The sequence below is a fragment of the Jatropha curcas genome, chromosome 4, assembly GCF_041381405.1.
Source record: "Jatropha curcas cultivar XTBG-Jc1 chromosome 4, XTBG_Jcur_1.0, whole genome shotgun sequence".
Classification (NCBI taxonomy): Eukaryota; Viridiplantae; Streptophyta; class Magnoliopsida; order Malpighiales; family Euphorbiaceae; genus Jatropha; species Jatropha curcas.
This window is the reverse complement of record NC_143154.1, coordinates 962,095-985,468: the sequence shown is the minus strand read 5'-3', so window position 1 is coordinate 985,468 and position 23,374 is coordinate 962,095. Positions and strand designations below refer to the sequence as shown.

Sequence of the window (23,374 nt, the reverse complement as noted above, 5' to 3'; positions counted from 1 at the left end):
GAGTGCCTAGCATGAGATGTAGATCCATCACAAGTGCTAAAAGACACCGCAGAAGTATTAAAAGCAGGTACTATATATTAAAATGGCATTGCCTCGTTATTTTGGAAAAATAAGTATAGGTTTGCTGGGTTGCCATCATCGGAGTGTAATGAATGTTCAATGGCATTTCTTATGTTGTAGACGGTACACTCCACTTAGATTGTGGTGCAAAAGATGATGTGCTGGGCACATTAGTGCGATGTAGGGGCAGGTTAAAGCATTGGGTGACTTTCAGTGCGAATTTGCTTATTCATTGCACCGAATAGGCTAAATAATCTTCGACGGAATGATGAATTCTACGTGTTGGTGATGTTGAACTGTGATATATATGTTGAAGTCCATCTGTCTGTATTAAAAAATATTATGGAAATAAGAGCAAAATTTTTTATTCAATTAGATTAAGAAATTATAAGATAAGATAAAAAGATATCGAATAATTACCACAGTTTCAACTTCTACACCTCGAAATGAAATCCAATGTCTATTTCGTTGCACATATCAAATGTATTGCACCAAAACCACTAGATTATATGTGTGTTTTGATGAAAACATATTTTGAGTGAATAAATATTTTTTTTATTGAAACCATTAATTAATCTGGTGACCTCTTAATAAAATATTATTTTTTCATGGACTTTTTGCTGACTAATGGTCACATTCCATAGTTGCACTAAAACTACCAAACAAATTACGCGTTTTAGTAAAAAAGGCAAATTAACAACTTAAAATTTTCATTTTGTATTGAAACCATCAATTGGATTGATGGCATCGATACAAAATAAAAACTATTGTTTATTTATATAATTACTTTTTGCTGACTGCTTGTCACGCCCGACTCTAATCATTAGAGGAATTGTCCGCTTTGGATCAAGCCGAATCCCCATACAAGATTGGGGGATCCGCATGGTTTTTTTTCTTGTAGATGAAATGGGAAACCTCCCAAGAGGTCACTTATCTTAGGATTTCCGTTAAGTGAGCATGCTTAACCCTGGAGTTCTTCCAACTCTCCAGCCATTCCACCAAAAGACGTCTCTAATAATTAGTTTCCCCCTTTTCGATTCATTCATGTGTCTCGCATTCCACTACCCTAGCTAGCCTGCCATCCTAGAAGCTAGCTAGGAGCTTCGCTCTACCCACTTTTTTAGGATCGCTTTGCCGAGTCGGGATGTCACACTATTTGTCAGTACAAGTTACTTTTTCTATTGCGTTAAAACCACCAACTTAATTTGTGATTTTAGTACAACACTCTCTCTCTGTGCCAGGTCAAACATTAGATTGGTAAATAGTTTTGAAATGGCTTTAGATTGGAAAATAATTTTCCGAAGAGTATTATTTTTGTCAAAAGCCCGCTTTATATGCTAACAAGAGAATATTGTATCAATTTAGGAATACTTAGCTAAATTTCAAATGAAATATTATTTAAAATGAATTGTACTTTTATATGCGATTCCGCAGGTTTTCTCATTGATGTGCAAAATGAATTTTAAGTTTAAATCCTTTGAAAATAAGAATTTTTATTAATGTTATTCTTAGCATATCGAGTTTTTCAATGAATATTCTTTTTTGCCTCATAAATTTGAATTTACATACTTTTCCTTTTTTATATATGTTAAATTAGTAATTTATTTTTCTTTTTGAAAAAATAATAATTTTATTTGTATATACTTACACTGAATGTGCATTTCTATTAACAAATCATTTATGAGTTATAATTATAGTAATTAAATTAATAAAGGAATATATTAAGAAAAGAGTAAAAGCTGTTCTGAAGTACTGGAATGTGGCATTCATGAATTTTGTAAATTCGGTTGAATGTATAAAATTCATAGATTGTGAAATCGACGAAATACATTTTATTTTATGGTTACAAAGAAAAAAAAAAGTAAAATTCATGAATTTGAAAGATATTTTCGAATAAAATCAAATGATTTAAATTTAGTTCGATCAAAAGCGAAAAGAGAGCTAGATCAAGCAATCATTTCACTCAATTAAATTAATAATAAAAAACTTTTTTATAACGATGAAGTTGGAGTTATAATAATAAAATTAAAAATCTAAGTATTCTACATATTATTTACAATTTTACATAATGCTTCAAAGCATCACCAACTTTTTTTTTTTATTGAGAAAAGCAATTAGAAAAACAAAATCGTGAGTGTAATATATGAAATTTCCAGCTAACTCCAAACATAAATTTCTTGTCATTTAAACTGATCTATAAAATACTAAATATAAAAATCAGATAATTTGTTTACCATAGTTGTATACCAAATAATTTTAAAAAAAAAATCAAAAAAAAAAAAAGATAGAAAATGGACGGTTGAGATCTTGCAATCAACAAACCTCCAAAACGGATCAAAACGAAACCCAAAGTAGGTTAAGAACATGAAAAGGACCTAAAAGGAAGCGAAGCACACCGAGTCTGGACCAAAAAGGAAGATTCCTTAGAATATCCTTTTAAACGTAACTTCCTCCAATTGATATTTCTTAACCCCAATCCCATAAATACGCTTGTCCTCCTCTTTATTAATTCCTTCTCCTCACCTTCCCTTTCCCTCTCTCTCTCTCTCTCTCTCAATCTTCACTTTCTGTTTTAACTTGCCCTTTCTGTCTCCTCCGTCAACTTTATCCAAGCAATTGAAAAATTAGAAATCAAAAACCTAAAATGGAAAGGAAGCTGTGCACTCACATTTCTCAGATTGAGCAACAACAACTAATTGACAAGCTCGACATCTTTAAGATCCATGGAAAAGACAGACATGGCCGCAAGATCCTTCGCTTTATAGGCAAATCTTTCCCTGGTTAGTATTTCGCTTTTGTATTTTTGAAATTTTGCTAATTCTGTTCACGATTCTGATTTTTCTGATTATTATTATTAGCTCGGTTTCTGAATGTGGATTTGGTTAAGAGCTACTTGAAAGAGAAGATCTATCCTCAGTTGGAGAAGGAGCCGTTTTCAGTGTTATACGTGCATACCGGAGTTCAAAGGAGCGAGAATTTTCCCGGAATCTCAGCCTTACGATCTATCTACGATGCGATACCGATCAACGTCAAGGATAATCTCCACGCTGTTTACTTTCTTCATCCAGGGTTACAATCCAGGCTTTTCCTTGCCACCTTCGGCCGTTTTCTTTTTAGCGGCGGGTAAAGGCGCATTTTAATATTTGAATATATTCTATAACTAACTTGAGCCTCGAGATTAGTTTTTTATTTTTAACTTAAAGGGGTAGTGGTGGGATTGTGTGTGGCAGGTTGTATGGGAAGCTGAGATATATCAACAGGATTGATTATTTGTGGGACCATGTAAGGAGAAATGAAGTTGAAATTCCAGAATTTGTTCATGATCATGATGAGGACTTGGAGTACCGTCCGATGATGGATTATGGATTGGAGAGTGATCATCCAAGGGTGTACGGTGCAGCGCCCACAATGGATTCCCCTGTGTCTATGTACTCTATGAGGTGTATCTCGTGAATTAAAAAAGACGAAAAAGATAAAAAGAAAAGGTGCTTGCATCTTTATTTTATGTATATATAGAACTAAGATTTGGACGAGAGAGCGATCAGCAAAATGTTTTTTTTTTTTTTTTTTTTTTTTTTTTCAATTTAGTTAGTTATGAGGTGAACTGTAATGTTTTTGTTTTCATTATAATATTAGTAAAAGATTATTAGTATTAGTATATTGCATTTCTCTCTTTCTTTTTTAAAATATAAATTCGTCAAATTATTTAGTCTTTCTTCATCTAAAAGGTGTCACCCTTTCCTCTTAAAAATGTATCAGAGAATTCATTGAGGAAGATAAGAAGTGGGAAGTCTTTATTAAGGAGAGATGAGAGGGTCTGGTCGAGGAGAGACGGGAGGGGGTGACTGACCGCCGTCCATTTGTGGAGGCGAGCACTGTCAAGTCGTTGATTGGAGACTCTTGGTTGGGAAAAAGTGGCTTCAGTGTGTTTTCAATACGGTGCGTTTTGGACACAAAAGTTAGGAGTGGGTTAATTTCACCCTTGTGTCAGATTGAATTACAATATAGCAATTGCTGTTTCTGATTTTCGGTTCGAATGTGAAAAATGATTAAACCGAATCCACCAAATTAAACTTGCTCGATTCAATTTAATTTAATTTTAATTCTTCCGAAAAATGCAATTCCATTTTATTTTATCGGTTCAATTTCAATCAAATTGATTTTGAATTCAAATTAAATGCTCTGTTTGTTTTCGTCAAATAACTTATAGTAAGTGATAATTTATAGGAAAATCACTTATTGAAAATTTTCTTTGAATAATACTTTTCAAATGATTTATTTTCCATTTTTGATTGTAATGTTAAAAATTATCAAAAATATTAAAGCTTATCTCATACGACCATAAAAAATGTTAACAATAGAAATTTTAAAATTTTGAAATTTATTGTTAAATATGAGAAGAATGTTAAAAAAAATATATATAAATTATAAAAGCCTTCGATGGTTGGTGGGGTTGGCTGCCAGTGGTGGTGGCCGCCGATGGCGAGTGATGGTGGTGGCTGGTGGTGGTAATCGGTGATAAATGGTGACAGTAGTAATGACTATATTGATTAATAAATTAAAACAATATAGATTTATAAGATTTGTTAATATCCGAACAATGTTTCTATCTTGAAAATGAGAAGTTGTTTTCCTTAAAAAATGACTTGATTTCATTTGATTAGGAAAATATTTTCCATTGACTTATTTTTCTGGTCGCTTTAAATAACGGAAAATTATGAAAAACACTTTTCAATAAGTTATTTTACGGAAATAAATGGAGTCATAGTATCTTAAGTTGCATTAAAAGAAGTAACGTTTAAAATTAGTCTAACATCTTACCCTCATTATAACATCTCACCCTCATCCTACGCGCTTATTTACTACATAACTTAAATCTTTTTGATATAAAATAAAACCAGAAAAAACCTTAGAAAAATTCAACAAATAAATTAGTCAAAATTTATAGTTAAATAAATAAAATTGCCTAAGTCTGTGCCATATGTTTTTAGACAACTCTTAGCATCACCCGTTAATCAGATCAGAGCAAATGAGAGAGAATGGCTGCTGTAAAAAGGATAGAAAAGGAAATTCAATAAAGTTTCATTTCTGTGCATATATGTATATATATATTGGTTCTAACCGGCAATTAATTTGTCTGTCTTCCAACTTTTAAGCTAAAATTCTGCTACATCATTGATCATACTATCATTCTTTGGTGTTGAACTCATCATTCTTCAACTGAAGGGATTTGTAAAGGAAGATTTCATTTAACTAAAACAAAAAAACCATCCAAAGATCCAAATTTGCTCTAGAAAGAGATCCAAATGTTTGTTTCAGCCCTGAACACAAATATAGCTTTGAAACTAATTATACATTGGAAATTTTCCAATTTCAGTGAAGAACATAGCCATAAACAAGGAGAAATTGGAATTATGTGATCTCTACCGAACTCCATACTACTGTAAGTGTTGAGTAAGTTCATTTACGAATGAATTCTAGATAGAATTTTGGAGAAAATTCATTTTGATCAAATAATTTAAAATGCAGCATTCCAAAGAATTCTAAGTAATCCAGAATTGAATTTGAGTTATCCTGATTCCTAAAGTACTCTTAATAAGACAATAACAATCATAAAAGACATGGAAGTTTAAAAGCGCACGTAATGTGGTATGGGCTAAAACATAATGTAGTATGAAATTGATTCCACCAGATCTAATTTTGTTAAAGGAAGGAATTCCAGCCAATTGAAGGGATCTTCTCATCAATCCAGAGATCATTTCGATTCCATTAGTGATGAGGATTCGGTTCAACATATAAGTAGAAACTGGTTTCATATGAAATCAAAAACCAATTCACAAACTTTTGCAGAGTTCATTTTGGCTCAATGGGGGTTAGTGTTATAAGACAAGAAGAATGCCTTTTGGTAATTGGTGAATGATTGTATGCATATGAGAAGATATGCAAAACCATCAGCAATAAGCACAATTATGAAGCACATAACTTGAAGCAAAAGTACCATTTTAACTTGACTCCGTTATTTAAGATCAGTTTCCCTTTTAAAAAAATTCAGTTATTTTGGTTTTTGTGAAAATCAAATTGAACTGACCATTTACTCACCCCTATATTACACTACTGAAATTGGTGCATCTCTGTGGAAATAAACAGCAAAAGTGCGGCAAAGAACAATATGCTTACCAGAAGTTCACCGTGTAAGCAAATATTTTTTTGGCACAAAACAACATAAGCATACTTTATTTGCCGACTAATGAAAATAACAAGACATCAAAATGAATCTAACCATTTGAATATAATTGGGTTAGAAAATATAGCAAATGTAAAGCAAAAGGGAGGAACACAGAGAAGATGATTGCAGTTACTACAAGATCATCAAAATTCCAAGAATTGCAGGCACAAACCGCAACAAAATACAGTTAATTCAAAATGATATTTAACCACCAAATTGAACAAGACCTCAGTAATGATGCCTTTTGGCATTCACATTTTGCACTCCGGATGAAGAAGAACCTGTCCTTAACCAAGTTGGTGGAGGCCAAAATATCTCATCATAACCAGGGCAATCAGCTATTGACCCACAATCACCATAAACTAAATCAAGGACTCCAATGTGACGATAGTGCAGTTCTGTTGAGTTGAAATCAACAGGGTAAAGGTTACGTCTTAGCCTCCCAGTACCATCACGCCAATTTAATCCATAGTAAATGCAATTTCTTTTACATTCAAGAAAATCTTTGGCCATGACAGAGAAGGTGCAAGATTCGCTAAGGAAAAAGGTCCTATCATCCAAACGGTTAACCTCATCCCATTGGGACTTTTCTTCATCCAGTTTATAGACAGTAAATTGAACACGGCTACCAATGACAATATAGCTATATACTAAGAACAAATCTCCAAATGATTCTATCAAATAAAAGAACCTATCATAAACACATGAACGAATAGGAGTTTTAATAGTTTCAGAAACCCTAAAATCAGAGTCGAAAACAGTAACATCTCCCCTGTCTTTAACTGCAAAATATTTCCCTTTATGAACAGCAATATCCATAGCTTCAAAATCAGGCAAAACCCATTTATCATCTGTTAACCTCCTAAAAAATAAAGAATTAGGGTAATCCTTTATTCCAACAACCACAGACCCATCAAAAAGAACTTTATGAACGCTAACAGCATGTCCTTCAACTGGAATAGCACTAAAATGCTCTATAAAATCAAGACTATAACATTGGGCCACTTGGGTAACTCTAAAATCTAATAAATCTAAAACCTTCAGAGATGAATTCTTAATGGGTAAGTCTTTATCCAAGGGATTAAGGAGCACAAACTTACCATTCTCTCCTTTCTTGACTCTGACCAACCAAGTTCCAGATTCTTGGGTTCCATTTTCTTGTTGTGGAGGTTGGATAACGTATACTTTCGATTTAGAGAGAGCGAAATAGCCTTGACGTTGACGATATGGATCGTTGTTATCATTGGGTGAGATGGGGAAGGGAAATTTGACAGAAAAATCAGGGAACGCTTTACGCATAGGAGATGAAGATCGCCATGAGGAACAGACAGAGCGGAATCGAACAGAATCCAAAGGATCTTCGAGACGATTGGCAATTGAAGCTAATAGATCCTCAGGGAGATCGCTCCATGGCCTCATTTTCTCTCCAGAATCGAAGAGGGTTTAGCCGTTTGCGTAGTTGCCGGAAAAAAAAGTGGGCTACTGTTCTAATAACAGTGACCCAGGGCATAAAATTACAAAACTACCCGTGCTTGTAATGCTCTAAAAGGTTGGGGTGCCGGGTGCAGACCAAATCGCCCAAACCGATCTAAATCAAACCAAACTAACATTAAAGTCGCTGCTTTTATGTTGATGGTTTGGTACGTAAAATTTTAAAACCGAATATTTGATTTATAATTTTAGAGTTAAGACCATCTAAACTAATATATATTCACATATATGTATATGTATATATTAATTTTTTTGAACCTGCATTGCAACTTATTTATACTCGATGATTTTTTACTTGTCGCAAATAAGAGTAATTAATTTTTATATATAATTTTCTATTAATTTTTATAATATTATAAATAATTTATATTACTAAAAATCTAAAAGCATTCATAAAATAGAAAAAAATATTTTGTAAAATAATAAATTAAAAAAATAAAATTTCTCAAAATGAATATTAATTTGACTTGGATTATACATTTTAAATTTATATAATATAGATATTATATAGTATAGATAAATAGTTATTATAATAATTAATATTTTAATCATAAATTCACTTTTTTTTTTTTTTGAAAGAAAAATGCTATCCATGCATTAACTTGAATTATAAAAACTTAACAAATAAGGCGGGATAGAGTTCCACGAGTGAGATCGGCTATTATAATTATAGACACTTTTGCAAGAGAATGAGTTCCTACATTTGCCTCGATTAATAAATAATGTCTCTCGCCTTGATTAACTTCTTTTAGTATTGATAAAAAAACAAACAATTTCTCTCGCCTTGATTAGCGGCTATCTCTTCCTCCAAATCTAAAATCTTAAAAGCTTTTTTTTTTCTTTTTTCACGGGCGACCACTAGTGAGCTCTCATCGGTGGTCATCTATTTTTCTTTTCTTTTTTTTTTTTTTACTAATAATCCTTAGATTTGTAATGAATCTGAGTTATCGTCACCCAAATATTGAGATTTATTGTTGTTCATATCTTAGAATTTTATTTTCAGATTTAGTATGAGTTGTTGTATTACCATATGGTGATTTTGTTTAACCTTTTTTATTATTTTGATAATTATGCAGGAAGAAGTGCAGATCTTCTTTCCAATAGAAGGAAGAAATTTGAAGGTAATCAGATTGAACACATAGAATGAAATTTCTAGTTTGATTTCTTCTCAAAAAAATATTATAATCACTATTTTAAGCATTATTTATAATTTTGATCTTTTTCATTTCTTTTTACTTTTTGCTACAGTTATGCATGTATAATTAATTTTATAATTACTTTTTTTTGGAAAAAAAAATTCCTTTCAACATATTAAAATCCATAAAGATATATTCTTAACATATTTAATATATACACAAACACGAAATCAAAGTGGATGATTAAGCATGACCAAGATTCTAGAACCGTCGATTCCGGTTGCAAAAAAGGTGAAACCGAAACTGAATTGCTTTAAGACAATTTCTAAGACGGTTTTGAAATTGCCGGTTTTTATTTTTATTTTTTTTTGGTTTCGAATCGAAATTAAATAATACATTTTAAAATTTTAAAATATTTTTTAAAGATTTATAGGTTGAATAAATAATAATAATAAATATTACTGTTGAAAAAAACTAAATCAATTTAATAAAAATTCTTAAAAGTTACTTTAAAAAACTATAATAAAACAAAAAAAATAAGTTGAGAGTTTCTTTAAGAACATACTTTTCACGGTTTCAAATCGGAACTGCTAATTTTAAACTAAAATCACCAGTTTCGATTTTAAAAATGAAGAACCGAAACCGAACCTTAAGTGCACGGTTTCAGTTATGATTTTAGAACTAAAATCATTGACCATGATTTAGTGCCGATTTTGATCGATTCAGTTTCAGTTCGATTCCGATTTAAAATCGAACCGTGGTCATCTCTATGGGTGATAAAGTAATTGGAAGACATGGAAATAAAGGCATCATTTTAAAAACTTTGCCTAAACAGATGTACATTATTTGTAAGATGGAAGACCTTTTGATATGGTCTTACCTTATTTAGTATCCATAAAATAGTATTACCATATTACATTATATTACCATATAACATATATATATTACCATATAATATGTATATATTACCATAAAATTGCATTATCATAGAATATATATATTACCATATAATATATATATATATTACCATATTTAATGTATATATTATATAGCTTATTTAATATTATATGATTTTGATTTCAAATAGAAAAATAACAATCAAATCTGAATAGGAAATTAACAATCATAATTTATTGACTTTAGTTTTTCAATCAATTAAATTAAAATTCTTAATAATATTTTTGTCAATCTATAAATTTAGCATAGACGTTTTTAACAATCCTAATATTCCTTGACTCACTTTCACTTATATATATTATTAATTATTAATTATTATATATTATGGATCTAAAGAGAAATAAAAATATTATGATATGCATTTTTATTTTTTTTAACAAAATTATTATACACTTAATTATGGAGCAAGTAAAAATTTACGAGGAAACAAAATTAGGCAAATAGGATAACTTAACCTCTTATTCTGCCAAAAATTTAAAATTTCTCTTTTCTTTTTCCACGAGCGGCTACCGATGAGCTTTCACTCGTGGTCACCTCTTTCCATTTTTTGTTTGTTTTTTTTTAAATAATCCTCAAATTTATATCTTTTGATGCAAATTTGAGTTATTGTTACCTAATTATTAAAATTTATTATTGCCCTTATCTTGAAATTTTATTTTAAAATTTAGTTCTGGGTTATTGTTATCACTATTATGGTAATTTTTTATCTAGAGTATTTTGTTATTTAGATATTTATGCAAAAAAAAAAAGTGCAGACCTCTTCTAGAATAGAAGGAAAAAAATTTGAAAGTGATCAGATCGAACTTGTAACAAGATCATGGAGTCGAACAGTGACCATGAATATCTACCAAGTGGAGAAAGCGATCGCCTATGGCATAAATATTATGCTCTATGAACTCAATTAGATATTTCAAATCAAGATTATACTTTTTTATTCTTTGTATAAGTGATTTATTATTAGATTTTCTATATAAAAATGTAGTAACATACTGATTTGTATCTTAAATACATATACAACTTCCTCTTAATAATTTATAGTTTGATTTCTTCTAAAAAAAAATTACCGAAGCAAGTAAATTTATTAATAATTTAAGGATGCAACCGCCTATATGTGTGACATCCCGACCCGGCAAAGCGATCCTAGGATGGTAGGCTAGCTAGGGTAGTGGAATGCGAAACACAGGAATGAATCGAATCATATATCGAAAAGGGGGAAATTAATCATTAGAGGCGCCTTTTGGTGGAATGGCTGGAGAGTTGGAAGAACTCCAGGGTTAAGCGTGCTCGTTTAACGGAAATCCTAGAATGATTGACCTCCTGGGAAGTTTCCCATTTCACCTGTGGGACAAAACCGTGCAGGCGGGTGGATGTGTTGGCCGGATTAGGCAGTGGCACAACCCTGTGACCTCCTGGTGATTAGAGTCGGGGCATAACAATATGATTTTAGGTAATAATTTAAAATATTTATATCATCTCTGCATTTGATAAAACAATTCTAGAGTTCCACAATAATTTTTGAGTTGATTTTTAGCGTCTTGATTGATTCAAAACTTTATCTATTCAGTAACATATTATTTTATAATAGATTTTAGAGGTTGAGATAGTTTTTTCTTTTATCAAACATGAGACAACCTAATATTTAGCATTTACATATAGGGTGATTAGATTTTTTTGACAACCATCTCCGTTATTTTTTTCATTGAATTCAGCAAGTTAATAATTAATATCTTTTTTTTATTATTTTAAGGTAAATAATTATTTTAACCAAGCACTTTTAATTTAAATAGCTATACAAAGAACTACACTAAAAGCTATTAATTAACAGCTAGTAGAATAGTTAACCATTACTAGAACAGGTTCTTGAATGAATAGTTTGATAAATGAAGATAAATGATGTATTAAATTTAAAATTTTTTAGAATTTTCCTAATTAAATTTTGAATGCAATTTAAGAACGCTTGATATTAAAAAAGAAAAAAAGAAAAAAAGAAAGAAAGGAAGAATGATCAACGATTCTATTTTCCTAATTAAAACAGAACAATTGATATTATTTTGATTTTTTTTAAAGTGTCATTTAATCAGAAGAAAAAAAAAGTCAAAAGCTATCAATTTTTTTATTTATTAGATGGACTGAATTAACACGATGAACCACATAATACCAGTAAGCTATTCTTAACTCACCAAATTGCTGAAAATTCTGGTAATTGAGAGAAAATAAATTCAAAATTTCTCGATTCTCACATTACTGAGAAGACCAATAAAACTATAATTGGTTGTCAAACTATTAACTTAATCAAATAGATGGTATATGATATGTTTATTGATTATATTATTAATTTATTATCTCAAAAAAACAGAATAACTATTTAAAAAGGAAATTAATAGACCAGTTATAAGGATAAGTAACAATCCATTTTACAATTGTACCAAACACTTGTTAATAACCACAAATACTTCTAGTCTTTTTGTACATTTTACAATTCGTACTTATTGATTTTTACAATTCGTACAATAATGTAATTTAATTATAAATAATTTTCTATTAATTTATACATATATTTTTCTATTTTGTTATAAATTATAATATTATGAATATTTTATATTACTAAAAATCTAAGAGTATTTAGAAAAAAAGAATATTTTATAAAATATAATAAATAAAAATTTTTTTTTTTTCAAAGTGAAAATAAGTTTGACTTGGCTTATTAAGTTTTAAACTTATATTATTGACAGATAGCTATTATAATAATTAATATAATAATCATTGCTATAATTTTATATTTTTCTTTCCTTTTTATTTTTTGTCAAAGTCCGATGACCATATAATTAATTTTATAATAGTTGTTTTTGACAAAAAAAAAAAAAAAAATCTTTCAGCGTATTATATAATTTGTTAATATAACTTATTATACTATAGTTTTTTATTTTATATATATTTTTAATAACTTTTATTTTCTATTTATATCAAACAATAAATCTTATAATATATTTCTTAATAAATTACATTTATTCTTTATTGAACAAGTTATTTGCAGAAAATAATTATAACTAATCAAATTAAAATTTTATTAAAAGTAATAATTAAATATTATTATATCATTACTTATGGGTTGTGGCTTAGTTGGCAACGCAAGTTGGTATATGAAAAGAGTTTTCGGGTTCAATTCTACTAAGCACACCTGCAGTGAGTGGCGAGAACCTTAACTGTGACTAAATCTCGAGTCGGATTAGGCGGTCCCTGGTAATAGGGTCCAAATATCGGTGATTTACACTAAAATATTATTATATTCTTACCATATTCAATATGTACCTATATAGTATAATACAATCGATCAAAATTACCTTTATTTTTTCAGCCAATGAAATTACAATCCTTAAAAATATCATATTCTCCTCATATTTAATGTATATCTTATTTACTGTATAATATAATTTCTTAAGTTTATCTATTGGAATTTAGATTTGAATAGAAAATTAATATAATCCATCAAAATTAAATTACGTTTATTTTTTCAATCTATAAAATTAAAATCCTTAAAGATATTATATTCTTACCATATTTAATATATATCTTATTTAATGTATAATGTAATTTCTTAGTTTATCAATTAGAATTTAGATTTAAATAGAAAATTAATATAACCAATCAAAACTAAACTACCATTATTTTGCAATCAATAAAATTAAAATTCTTAATGATATTTTTGTCATGTCCATAAACTTAGCAGGGACATTTTTTATGATCCTAATATCCCCCTCTCATTTGTACTTTTAGATATACTAGTTTTTTTATAATATGTATTGCACATTGATTATGCTCGTTATATACTCAATTTTTATGCTCTTTTAATTTTTTTATCTATATAATATTAAAGCATAAGTTTTTATTTAGATTCAAATAAATACAATTGGTTAATTTATATTAGATTTTGTCGTATAAGTTACTTGTAATGTTATTTTTCATGTACTTAATTTATTTTTGTATAATGAAAGTGGTTCAAAATAAACTTCAACCTCATCTCTAAACATAATCCTTCGGTCCTTAATTTATAAATACAGATTTTTAAAACCCTAATAGGTAACGAAAAAGAAAATCAAGCCATCACTCAATCTCCAATGAGTGGATTAGAGAAAAGAATATATGCACATACAAACAAATTCTTGAAACTTTAAAAAGTGATCCAAAACAGGAATATATAATTCTAGTTTTTTTTTTTTTTTCAGTTTCATAAAAATTATTTTCTTTCAAGTCAAATAAATTTAAAATATAAGAGAAAAAATATTAAGAAAATTAAAAATACTTAACCATGAAGGGATAATAAATATCTTACTAAATTAAAGTGATAGTAGTTAAAAATTAATTTAGTAACGAAAAAGAAAATAAAAAATAAAAAATTAATATTAAGAATAAAACTTTTTTCAAAACTCAACATATAATAAGAAATAAATTATATTAAAAAAATTATCAATTTGAATTTCAAAAATCAACCTCTTTTTAAATTGAAAAGACCATAATTTAATGAAATTTAATGTTAAAGGACGAAAAAAAAGTCAAGTCAATAAATAAAAATTACGAAGTAAATCATACTAAGATCCAATATTGGTAATTTAATGAATTTATTTAAGTACTTTGTTTCTCTATTGTTCGACGTTGCAAATTTAAAATAAATAAGTTAACTAATTAATGAAAAAGATTGTATAAAATAAATGTTTTATCCTTTCCAAATAAACTTTTAATTTTCCCTACAATCATAAAAAAAAAAAAAAATACTTTTTTCTTTTTTTATGTCTCTCCTAAATACAATATTATGTATATTCTATTTGAAAATTTATTTTTTAAAAAATATATCCAATCAATTTGTACAAATATAAAGAAAAAATATACTTTTTTTTTCTCTTTTTATCTCTCTCCTAAATAAAATATTTTAAATTATAACCTAAATAAAATTAAAATATTTAAAAAATAAAATATTAAAAATCTCAAACGTGTCCTTTTATATATATATATTAAAAATAAATTTAAAAAAAATAAAATTTTAAATTTGTTAATTATCTATGTGTATTTATTTAAAAAATAATTTTTATAAATTATATCCAATCAACTAAATAAAGTGTAATTTTCTAATCAGCTATGACTAAAGTTATTTTAAGATATTTCAAATTTCATTAATTGGCTATCATTATATGGATTGTTTGTAGTTTAATTATATTTTTGCATTAAGAAATGTTGACAGACCCCCCAAAAAAAATTATTGTCCGAAGGAAACTTATAAAATATAAAGAGTAAATTCGTGAATAATAAACAACGATATGAACTTTGTCGCCATGATTTGAAGGAGAACGAATATTATGGATGTTTTTTTTTTATTGTATTAATATTCTTCGCATAGTGCACAATAATTATGTTATCTAAACCTACTTGAAAAATTTTATATTAATTTAAAATTTCTTGATAAATATAAATTGAAAATATTTTAATTAATACAATAAGAATATTTAGAAATGGACTCTTTATTAATTTGTAAAAGATATTAGTTTTCCATTTAAAAAAAAAAAGTTCGTATAATCAAATGCTTTAATTTTCTTAACATCCTCTTGAATTGTACCATCATCATAAAAAAAATTTGTTGTACCAACATAAATTGAAATTATAAAAAGGAATATGTACCCATAATAACATTTAGTATAATATTATCGTATTCAAAAAATATTAAAATTATTAATGATTTTTGATAAAATTTATTTTTGAATAGAATAGGATTTTAGATTTGAATAGGAAACAATATATTTGAAAAGTTTTTTTTTTTGAAAACTTAACAATTCATTAATAATGAATATAAGTTAAGTACATCATAATATTTCCATAGGAAAAAGAAATATAAATATAAAAAATTGAAATATTCTGTTTACAGAAGTTCTTGATATTGGCAGAAAGATTAAATGTTTAAATTATTTTCAATATCCCTCGTTGATTCTTACTTATTATTTCAATATAATAATTACTCATGTGTTATTTAAGATGAGCATAATAGAAAAGTTATATGAATAAGGAAAAATGCTCAATTTGCCAATTAAATTTGGGTATAATATTCAAAATGATCAAAATTCACATTTTTTGGTCAAAAATGCCAGTAAGAATTTCTATAGGTTTTGATATCGTGTAACTGTTATTACTGCGTGTGTTCATTTCTTTATCCATTAAAATTCGTTCTTGATTTATGATTTTTTTTAGTAAAATTGAAAAAAATTGTTGGTAGAGAAATTCTTAATGAAAAAAAAAAAAAAAAAAAAAAAATCAAAAAAAGAAGAAGATTAGAACACTTAGTAATCGGCAGTGACTTGTAAATGCTCTTCAGCTGATAAATGTGAAAACTTGTTTGGGTTTAAAAGATTTTCAATGGAAAAAGACAAGGATTATCAATATCATTTTTTTTTCTCTTTTATTCAATATTTTCTATCTCACGTGCTTTTTATATCGTGTACATCACGCGTGCTGACCCAAGGGGGCGGGGGTTCGCTGATTGCTTTTTAACCATAATAATTGCTACTTCTTAATCTGTGTAAAAATAAAAAATGAACTATCTTTTTTAATTCTTACTTGTCTTTTTTAACTATTATATTCTATAATTTACTATATATATATCTTACATTTGAAATGAAAAATGTAATTATTATACAACCGTGTAAAGCACCGATGACAACCTAATTTATAATTATGGCCAAACCATATAATTTATTACGAATTTTCTTTTCTAGTAATTACACCCCACAATTAGAAATCTTAGGTGTAATGTATTTTAAAGTTTTAAAATTGACAAAAAAAATCATATTAATACTGAAAAATAAAAATATTTTATTAATTTTATTCTCTCTCTTTCTCTCTTCAATCCCGTCGATCACATTCCCACCGTCCCACCGTCGTAGTAGTTAGCACCACATGGCCTACAGCGGCTCAAAAGTCTAAAATTCCATAGCCAATTATAAATGAAAAATAAAGTGAGGCTACAACGCACAATTATAAATGAAAAAGGATATATCTATTACTACAAAATTTATATCAACGATCAGGATTTCTCACAAAATTTTCTATACAACTATCAATTACACTGCATATACTTAAAGAGACCAGAAAAACGTATAAAACTGACTTATTCCAGCCTCAGCTTCTTCTCTGTGCTATTCTTTAATGTCTTAGGTGATCGAGCGAGTGATGCATGTGAATTATCGTCTCTTCCCTTTTTTCTATTCACGAACTCCGAAAAGGAGGGAATGCCAGGCAACTTTGCACTCTGTGATGGAGAAATACTCGTAGTTTCTGATCTGATACTGCTATGGAGTTCTAAGTCAGCAGTTGTTATTGGCTTTTTTTCCAACAAGGGTGACAGTGTCTTGGGAGGTTCTTCCTTGGGCACACTGTTCTCAGGAAGGGAAGGGGGAGGTGGAGGGGTACTGCTGCTGATCCGATTTGTTAACTCGGTTGCATTTGTCGTTGATATCCACCTCACCGTACTCGCAACTTGTGAAAAATAGAATGTTTTCCCACTCTTCCCATACTTCTTGAAGCATTCGTTTTCAAGGAAGGAAGCTGATTCTTCAAATTTGATGCTGCAAAGGGGAGTTTCTGAGTTAATAACTACGACATCTTATTTTTCGTAGAAAGAACGTTCAAAAATTTTAGTTTAAGTTCAATAGTTAAAATTATCAACGGGATAAAGCTATTGGAAAATTTATCAAAAGATGGATAGAGTGCTAGCATACCTCAAGTTGCCAAGCCGTTCCTGAGCCTGCTTCAGAGCATTTAATAATCTTTGCTTGGTAGATTCTCTCAGTGTTTCAGAAATAGCATTCTTGTCGAGCTTATTGGCCTGTTAAGGAATTAAAATTAAGCACAAGGTAAAGGAATTCCAATCGGCTTAATTAAACAAAATGTAGCTTGTGAGGTTGATAGGTGACAACAAATGCAGTATTGTTCTTGATCAAACTGAACTGCATTGGAACAATATTTCGTATATGACAATGCAATCAAAACAACATTTACTACCATCAGGAAAGCATACAGAATATGCATTTTAAACAACTTACTAAACTGACGATATCAATTTAAGATGTCAATGGTCCCAACAAACAAAGGGAATTACCATCTAAAGAAATAGATGCCTCATCAGCAGTGTTCCGTTCTTTGTTACTTAAGCTATGGGAAAAGAAATGAGATTAATCTTCATAGGAAAGTGGGGGTGAAAAGCAGACCTGTTTCTTAGAGTTCTTATTCTGATAATAATTTTCTTCTGCACGCTGCAATATGTCAATCCTTTCATTCACCCCTGATTTTATTGACTTTGATCTGGCTAGGCTCTTAACAGCCTCAGTAGCATCTAGCAGTCGAAAAACACAAGAACGATATGGTAAACAAGATAACTAAGGATTTCCAACCCTACATCCCCCCAAAAATAGATGGCAAAGTTTCAAAAGAGAAACACAAGAACTTTAACAAGATGATTCACCATCCGAATCAGATATATCTTCCTCTGAAGCACTAGCTTCATCACCGTGATTCCAGAATTCAGAGAATTGTTCTCCATCAATTGAATTTGTGGAGCTGGAATAGATAACATAAATTAATCAGGTCATAAGACATAACATATTACCTCACACATGAAGGCTGACTCGCAGCAAAAACAATATAAGGCCAAAATATTCCTAATTTGTTAATTGAAAAATGGAGAAAATGGCTTGTGGGTCATGCAAGGAACAAGACAAGATAGCAATAATAAAAGTAACATACACCTATATATAACTTAACAATAGAAAGTCATAATGGACTGTCAAACTTTCTTAATACTCACTAGGAACATCCAATTAGTATAGTAATAAGAAACCAACAATCCATTGAACATCTACATCATAAACTATGAAAATCTTGCAGCATGAAGCAAAAAACAGCAGCGAGATAATATTTAGGAAACTTATAGCACAAATGATTGCGCTCTAAGTAAACCCTCTTGAGGATCTGAAGTGAATGATTTGAGATTCCGGATAAGAATAAAGGCAAATACAAAACAAGTCTCTTTCTAGGGTACACAACTCTCTTAGTTAACTAAATTTCACTATCAGTTAGAGAAAGCATATGCTCTTCAATAATTGATTTCCAGTCTATTATTCAATGACAGGAAAGAAAAACACCTGCTTATAAAAATTCTAGAAAAGCTGTTTCTCTGACGAGCAGCACAAGTTGTTGTCAGCTCCTCCAAGTACTTGGCCACTATATTTGGATGTTTGCAAGCATCGCAAGATTTTTTACATAGTGATGCAGGTACCTGTTTTGGCCGATGATAAAGAGCATTCTCACATGAGTGTTGATAAAGAAAAGAACCTCAGAGTATCTACAAATGAAAAGTTTCTATGAATTGCATAACCTGTTCCCCAAAGCTCTCAAGAATTTTTTTCCTACGGCATCCAGAACCTTCACAATACTCAACCATCTGAATGTTATGCATAATTTACATGAAGCAACAATTAAACAGAAGGTTTATAGTACAAAATGAGCTGAAAGTCACCTGACTAAAGTCAGAGAGGGATTTTTTTGACGATTCATCCTGTGAACTTGAAGTTTGTGACTTCTTGCTCCCAGCAGTTCTTAGAATAAACTCCTGCAGTACGGTTCCAAATGTTTAGGAAAAGAACTCATAATGGGAACATGCAACACACAATAAATAACTATACCATTCTTTTGCGATCATCAACTCCATAGTACAACAGACTTTTACAGGGCAATTGATCTCGACCAGCTCTGCCTGACTCTTGATAGAAAGCTTCCATTGACTTTGGAATATTAAAGTGACAAACCATTCTGACATCCTTTCTATCTATACCCTGGAAAAAAATGATCACAGTCAATTGGTGGCACATGATAGCTAGACTCCAGATTTAATTAAAATCATTAATCTTTTAGCCACATACCATTCTGAAACAATGATTTGCTCATTTAGCGATCATGCACCAGTATGCTCCAAGCAGAAGAATAATAATAAGAAAACAGAAATCATCACTATCTAGGGTAAGAGGACAAAACAAAAGAAACAAATAAAGCATTTAGAAACCGCAAGTTCCCTACAGATGAAGCATATAATAGAACATAAAGTGAGAGCTTTTATTTACGGCATAAGTTCATCATTCCCATTAAACTCACTATTTTTTAACAGAAAGCTACACAACGAAATTGCTACATTAACAAGTATGTCTGTGGAAAAAAAAATGACAGAAATATATTACTCATTAGGACATAAGGCATGAAGGTAATCAATATATGGAGTTGTTCATACCCAAAAGCTACTGTAGCAACAACAACTTGTATTTTAGAAGAAATCCAATCATCTAAGACAGTGGTACGTAATTTATTGTTCAACCCTGCATGATAAGCTGAAAAATATTGCCCAAAGTCATTAAGGAACATATTTTTTGACATTAGCCATGAAAAAATAAAAATCCACGGCTAAATGACAGAGAGAAAAAATTTAGTTACCAGAACTGGAAATGCCATTTTGGGAAAGATGAGCAGACAAGCCATCACAAGTGGTTCGCTCTAGGCAATAAATAATTGCACATACATCCCCACTGGATTTGAGTACAGAGGACAAATCAGCATAAGCATCATCCAGAAGATCTTTATATCTAACTGTATTATCGAGAAACCAATTAGATGCATATTGCAAACAGTAGTAGACAGCATGGTACCCCTACTTCAAAATAAATGATTAGGACAAACAAACAGAAGGAGAGTAACAATGGTTATTACTGTTCGCCTTCCCAGTGTATCTTTCTTCTTGTTCTTCTATTTTTCATTTTTTTTTAAAAAATAGATTCTTTCTGTCAGTCCATTTTGGTTCTTTTTGATAAAAACCATACAAGGTGAATCCTGAACATATTTCATCCCAGCTCTCAACTGTTTAGAAGACAAAATCCTATTCACAAGTGAACAGATGAATTCCTACCTATTTGACATAGCTCATGAAAAATGGCTTTTGCAAAGTCTTAATAAATTTTTCAACATAGTCTTTTATTCTTTCTTAATTTCTTTCACCTATTTTTTTTAAGACAGATTCCAAATGAAAGCCTGATTGAGCTTATTTGCTACTTATGTAGACAAACTAGAGATAATTTGGTTTTGTTCTTCAACTCATTTTCTTGGGATTTTTTGGCTCCCCCATATTCAGTGGTTGCAATTACTCTAACCACCACAGATACTATTAAAATAGTCTAGTTGCAACTGTCTATAAATGTGCATTCTTTTTCAAGCATCCTCAGTTTTAATTTTCAATGTATCTAGAATAAGAATAATCATACAAAAATTTCAGACTAGGGATCAATGAAAAAGTTTGATAGACAACTTAAGACGTTTTGCTAGTAAGCCAGACTGTCTAAAATAAGATAAACTGGGACAGGACTATCTATTTTTCCAAACAGAGAATCTTCTTAAATTACAGTCAATGCCTTGTTATTTTCTGAAATAAGCTAGCAGGACGTACCTTCATAATATATATTTGGACGATTAAAGGAAGATTTGAGAATCAAAGGGTCTTGCAGACACAAAGACTCTATCACATCCCTCTGCACTCTGGAGATAAGATGAACAACTGAATAATTATCAGCTCTCTTTCCTTTTCTATTATTCGCCTTGGATGATTTAAAAGAATTGTAAGGCCAACATAAATAATGAAAAAGAACGCATTTCTCACTCAGGAGAAGCTGTGGCCGTCAAAGCCAAAGTTGGTATATCTGGAAGACGATTCTTTAAAGTTGAAAGCTTACGATAACTAGGCCTGTTCCAGAAAAAAAATTATATATATAAAATAAAAGAGAATTTCAGTAATATGTAAATTCAAAAAAAAAAAAAAGCACCTTCTGATATCCACTCCTTTACAAATAATGATTTGCATATATACATAGGACAGAGGGAAAGAAATTCTAACTACATCTATATACATATTTGACAGCATGGAGAAATATTTTGTGTGTTTGTATGCAAGGACATCATGAAGAAGACAGGCAGGAACATCCAGCAAAAATAAAATAGGCAACAATAGGAGTCACGTCTCACTTATAGATTAAAGAAGCAACAAACCTGAAATCATGGCCCCATGATGAAATGCAATGTGCCTGAACAAAATTGAGCGAGGAGAGATAGTAAATTAATACCGATAATAACCTGCATGTCCTTTTGTGGACAAAGTTCAATCTCTACCAACACATAGAAAACATAATTTTCTACCTCATCTATTGCAATGAGATTCAAGAATCCTCTAGCATGAATCTTTGTTAGCTTTGACATAAATCCTGCTGTTGCAATCAATTCTGGAGTCACATACAACAGCCTTACGGATGGTTTTCCAGAATCCAGGTCTTCATGAATCTAATAATTTATAAATAAATAAGAGTCTCCACTTTAGAATTACACATTTTCAAATTGACAGGTCTTAGGCACTGTAAAATCCAAGGTCAATAAAAATTATCAGAAAAGCAAATCAAGCCCAAGAAAAAAACTCACTTTATTTTTGACCTGTGATGTTTGGGTTGAGGAGAGAAACTCAGCAGCAATTCCTTTCTCCTTCAAAGCCATGACTTGGTTTTCCTGAAAACAAGTTAAAAAAAAAAAAAAAATTTAATATCTGTGATTTTTTGAAGGAAAGAAAAAGGAGAAAGCAAGAGAAATTGCTCTACAGTACTTACCATCAAAGCTGCAAAATAGAAATGAAGAACCAATCAAAAAAGAAGTTAGAGCTGTGTCCTAACTCCCTTGAAAAAGGAAAACCAAAAACAATACAACATAATCACCTATTAAAGGAGAAACAACAAGCACAATCCCTGGTTTTGCAAGAGCAGGAATCTGATAACACATAGACTTGCCTCCTCCAGTTGGCATTAAGCAAAAGCAATCTCTCCCTTTCAAAGACAATAATCAATTAAACAAAAATCCAATTACAGGTAAGTGAAATGGTGTAATTATAGAGTACCTGATAAAACAGCTTGAATCGCTTCCAACTGCTTGGCTCTGAAATCAGAATAACCAAAATGCCATCTCAATAGCTTCACCAATGCTTCTTTTCCAGTTATCTTCTTCTCATTACTGCAAATATTCTGCACTGGCAATGGCGACTTCTTCATCTCTAACCTCCTATGCGAAGGGAAACGTCGCCGTTATCACCTGGATAATAGGTAAAACCTTCGTCTTCGCCGAACAACTGATTCTATTTCTCTGTTAAATTTTCGTGAAATTTTCAATTCTTCGTCCTCTGGATTTGTTATCAGGAGGGAGATGGCAACCAAGCCCAATATAGGATATGGCCCATTAGACATGTCTACATCTAAAATACTAATACGACCGTCGTTTTTTGCTAAAGGGCCCAAGGCCATAACATAAGCAGAGAAAGTCCATTGGTTTGATCCTTTTCAATTGGATGTACCCTTTGTAAAATAATGTCATGTCCTTGACGTCATTCGATGCTGTAGTG

The 23,374-nt window shown here is 30.1% G+C and overlaps 3 protein-coding genes across 3 annotated transcripts; 1 reads left to right on the top strand and 2 right to left on the bottom strand.

The window, feature by feature from the left end:
- The first annotated feature begins 2,557 nt into the window (after positions 1–2,557).
- Positions 2,558–3,718, top strand: LOC105628522 (SEC14 cytosolic factor family protein / phosphoglyceride transfer family protein). Its single transcript, XM_012209946.4, has 3 exons — positions 2,558–2,840; positions 2,919–3,183; positions 3,291–3,718. Exons 1-3 carry the CDS (start codon positions 2,705–2,707, stop codon positions 3,511–3,513), a joined length of 624 nt encoding a protein of 207 aa, XP_012065336.1. The 5' UTR covers positions 2,558–2,704; the 3' UTR covers positions 3,514–3,718.
- Positions 3,719–6,330: 2,612 nt separating this feature from the next.
- LOC105628523 (F-box protein SKIP23) lies at positions 6,331–7,768 on the bottom strand. Its single transcript, XM_012209947.4, has one exon. It carries the CDS (start codon positions 7,703–7,705, stop codon positions 6,515–6,517), a length of 1,191 nt encoding a protein of 396 aa, XP_012065337.1. The 5' UTR covers positions 7,706–7,768; the 3' UTR covers positions 6,331–6,514.
- Positions 7,769–16,884: 9,116 nt separating this feature from the next.
- Positions 16,885–23,160, bottom strand: RECQL3 (DEAD/DEAH box RNA helicase family protein). Its single transcript, XM_089720622.1, has 18 exons — positions 22,877–23,160; positions 22,675–22,805; positions 22,411–22,494; positions 22,135–22,275; positions 21,988–22,022; positions 21,602–21,685; positions 21,392–21,480; positions 20,389–20,541; positions 20,189–20,285; positions 19,827–19,830; positions 19,590–19,739; positions 19,424–19,516; positions 19,283–19,348; positions 19,050–19,183; positions 18,371–18,465; positions 18,117–18,241; positions 17,628–17,734; positions 16,885–17,474 (listed from the first exon to the last, which is right to left on the bottom strand). Exons 1-18 carry the CDS (start codon positions 23,025–23,027, stop codon positions 17,018–17,020), a joined length of 2,196 nt encoding a protein of 731 aa, XP_089576748.1. The 5' UTR covers positions 23,028–23,160; the 3' UTR covers positions 16,885–17,017.
- Between the last annotated feature and the right edge of the window lie 214 nt (positions 23,161–23,374).

What these genes read in the sequence shown, in the direction of transcription:
- LOC105628523 (XM_012209947.4), bottom strand. Translation starts at nt 7,705, where the DNA reads ATGAGGCCATGGAGCGATCTCCCTGAGGATCTATTAGCTTCAATTGCC.
- RECQL3 (XM_089720622.1), bottom strand. Translation starts at nt 23,027, where the DNA reads ATGAAGAAGTCGCCATTGCCAGTGCAGAATATTTGCAGTAATGAGAAG. An exon ending in AAATGGCATTTCCAGTTCTG is followed by an intron (nt 20,286 to 20,388) that starts GTAACTAAATTT and finishes AATATTTTTCAG; the next exon opens with CTTATCATGCAGGGTTGAAC. An exon ending in TCTAGAATTTTTATAAGCAG is followed by an intron (nt 18,466 to 19,049) that starts GTGTTTTTCTTT and finishes TATCTATTCCAG; the next exon opens with CTCCACAAATTCAATTGATG.
- LOC105628522 (XM_012209946.4), top strand. Translation starts at nt 2,705, where the DNA reads ATGGAAAGGAAGCTGTGCACTCACATTTCTCAGATTGAGCAACAACAA. An exon ending in TATAGGCAAATCTTTCCCTG is followed by an intron (nt 2,841 to 2,918) that starts GTTAGTATTTCG and finishes TATTATTATTAG; the next exon opens with CTCGGTTTCTGAATGTGGAT. An exon ending in CGTTTTCTTTTTAGCGGCGG is followed by an intron (nt 3,184 to 3,290) that starts GTAAAGGCGCAT and finishes TGTGTGTGGCAG; the next exon opens with GTTGTATGGGAAGCTGAGAT.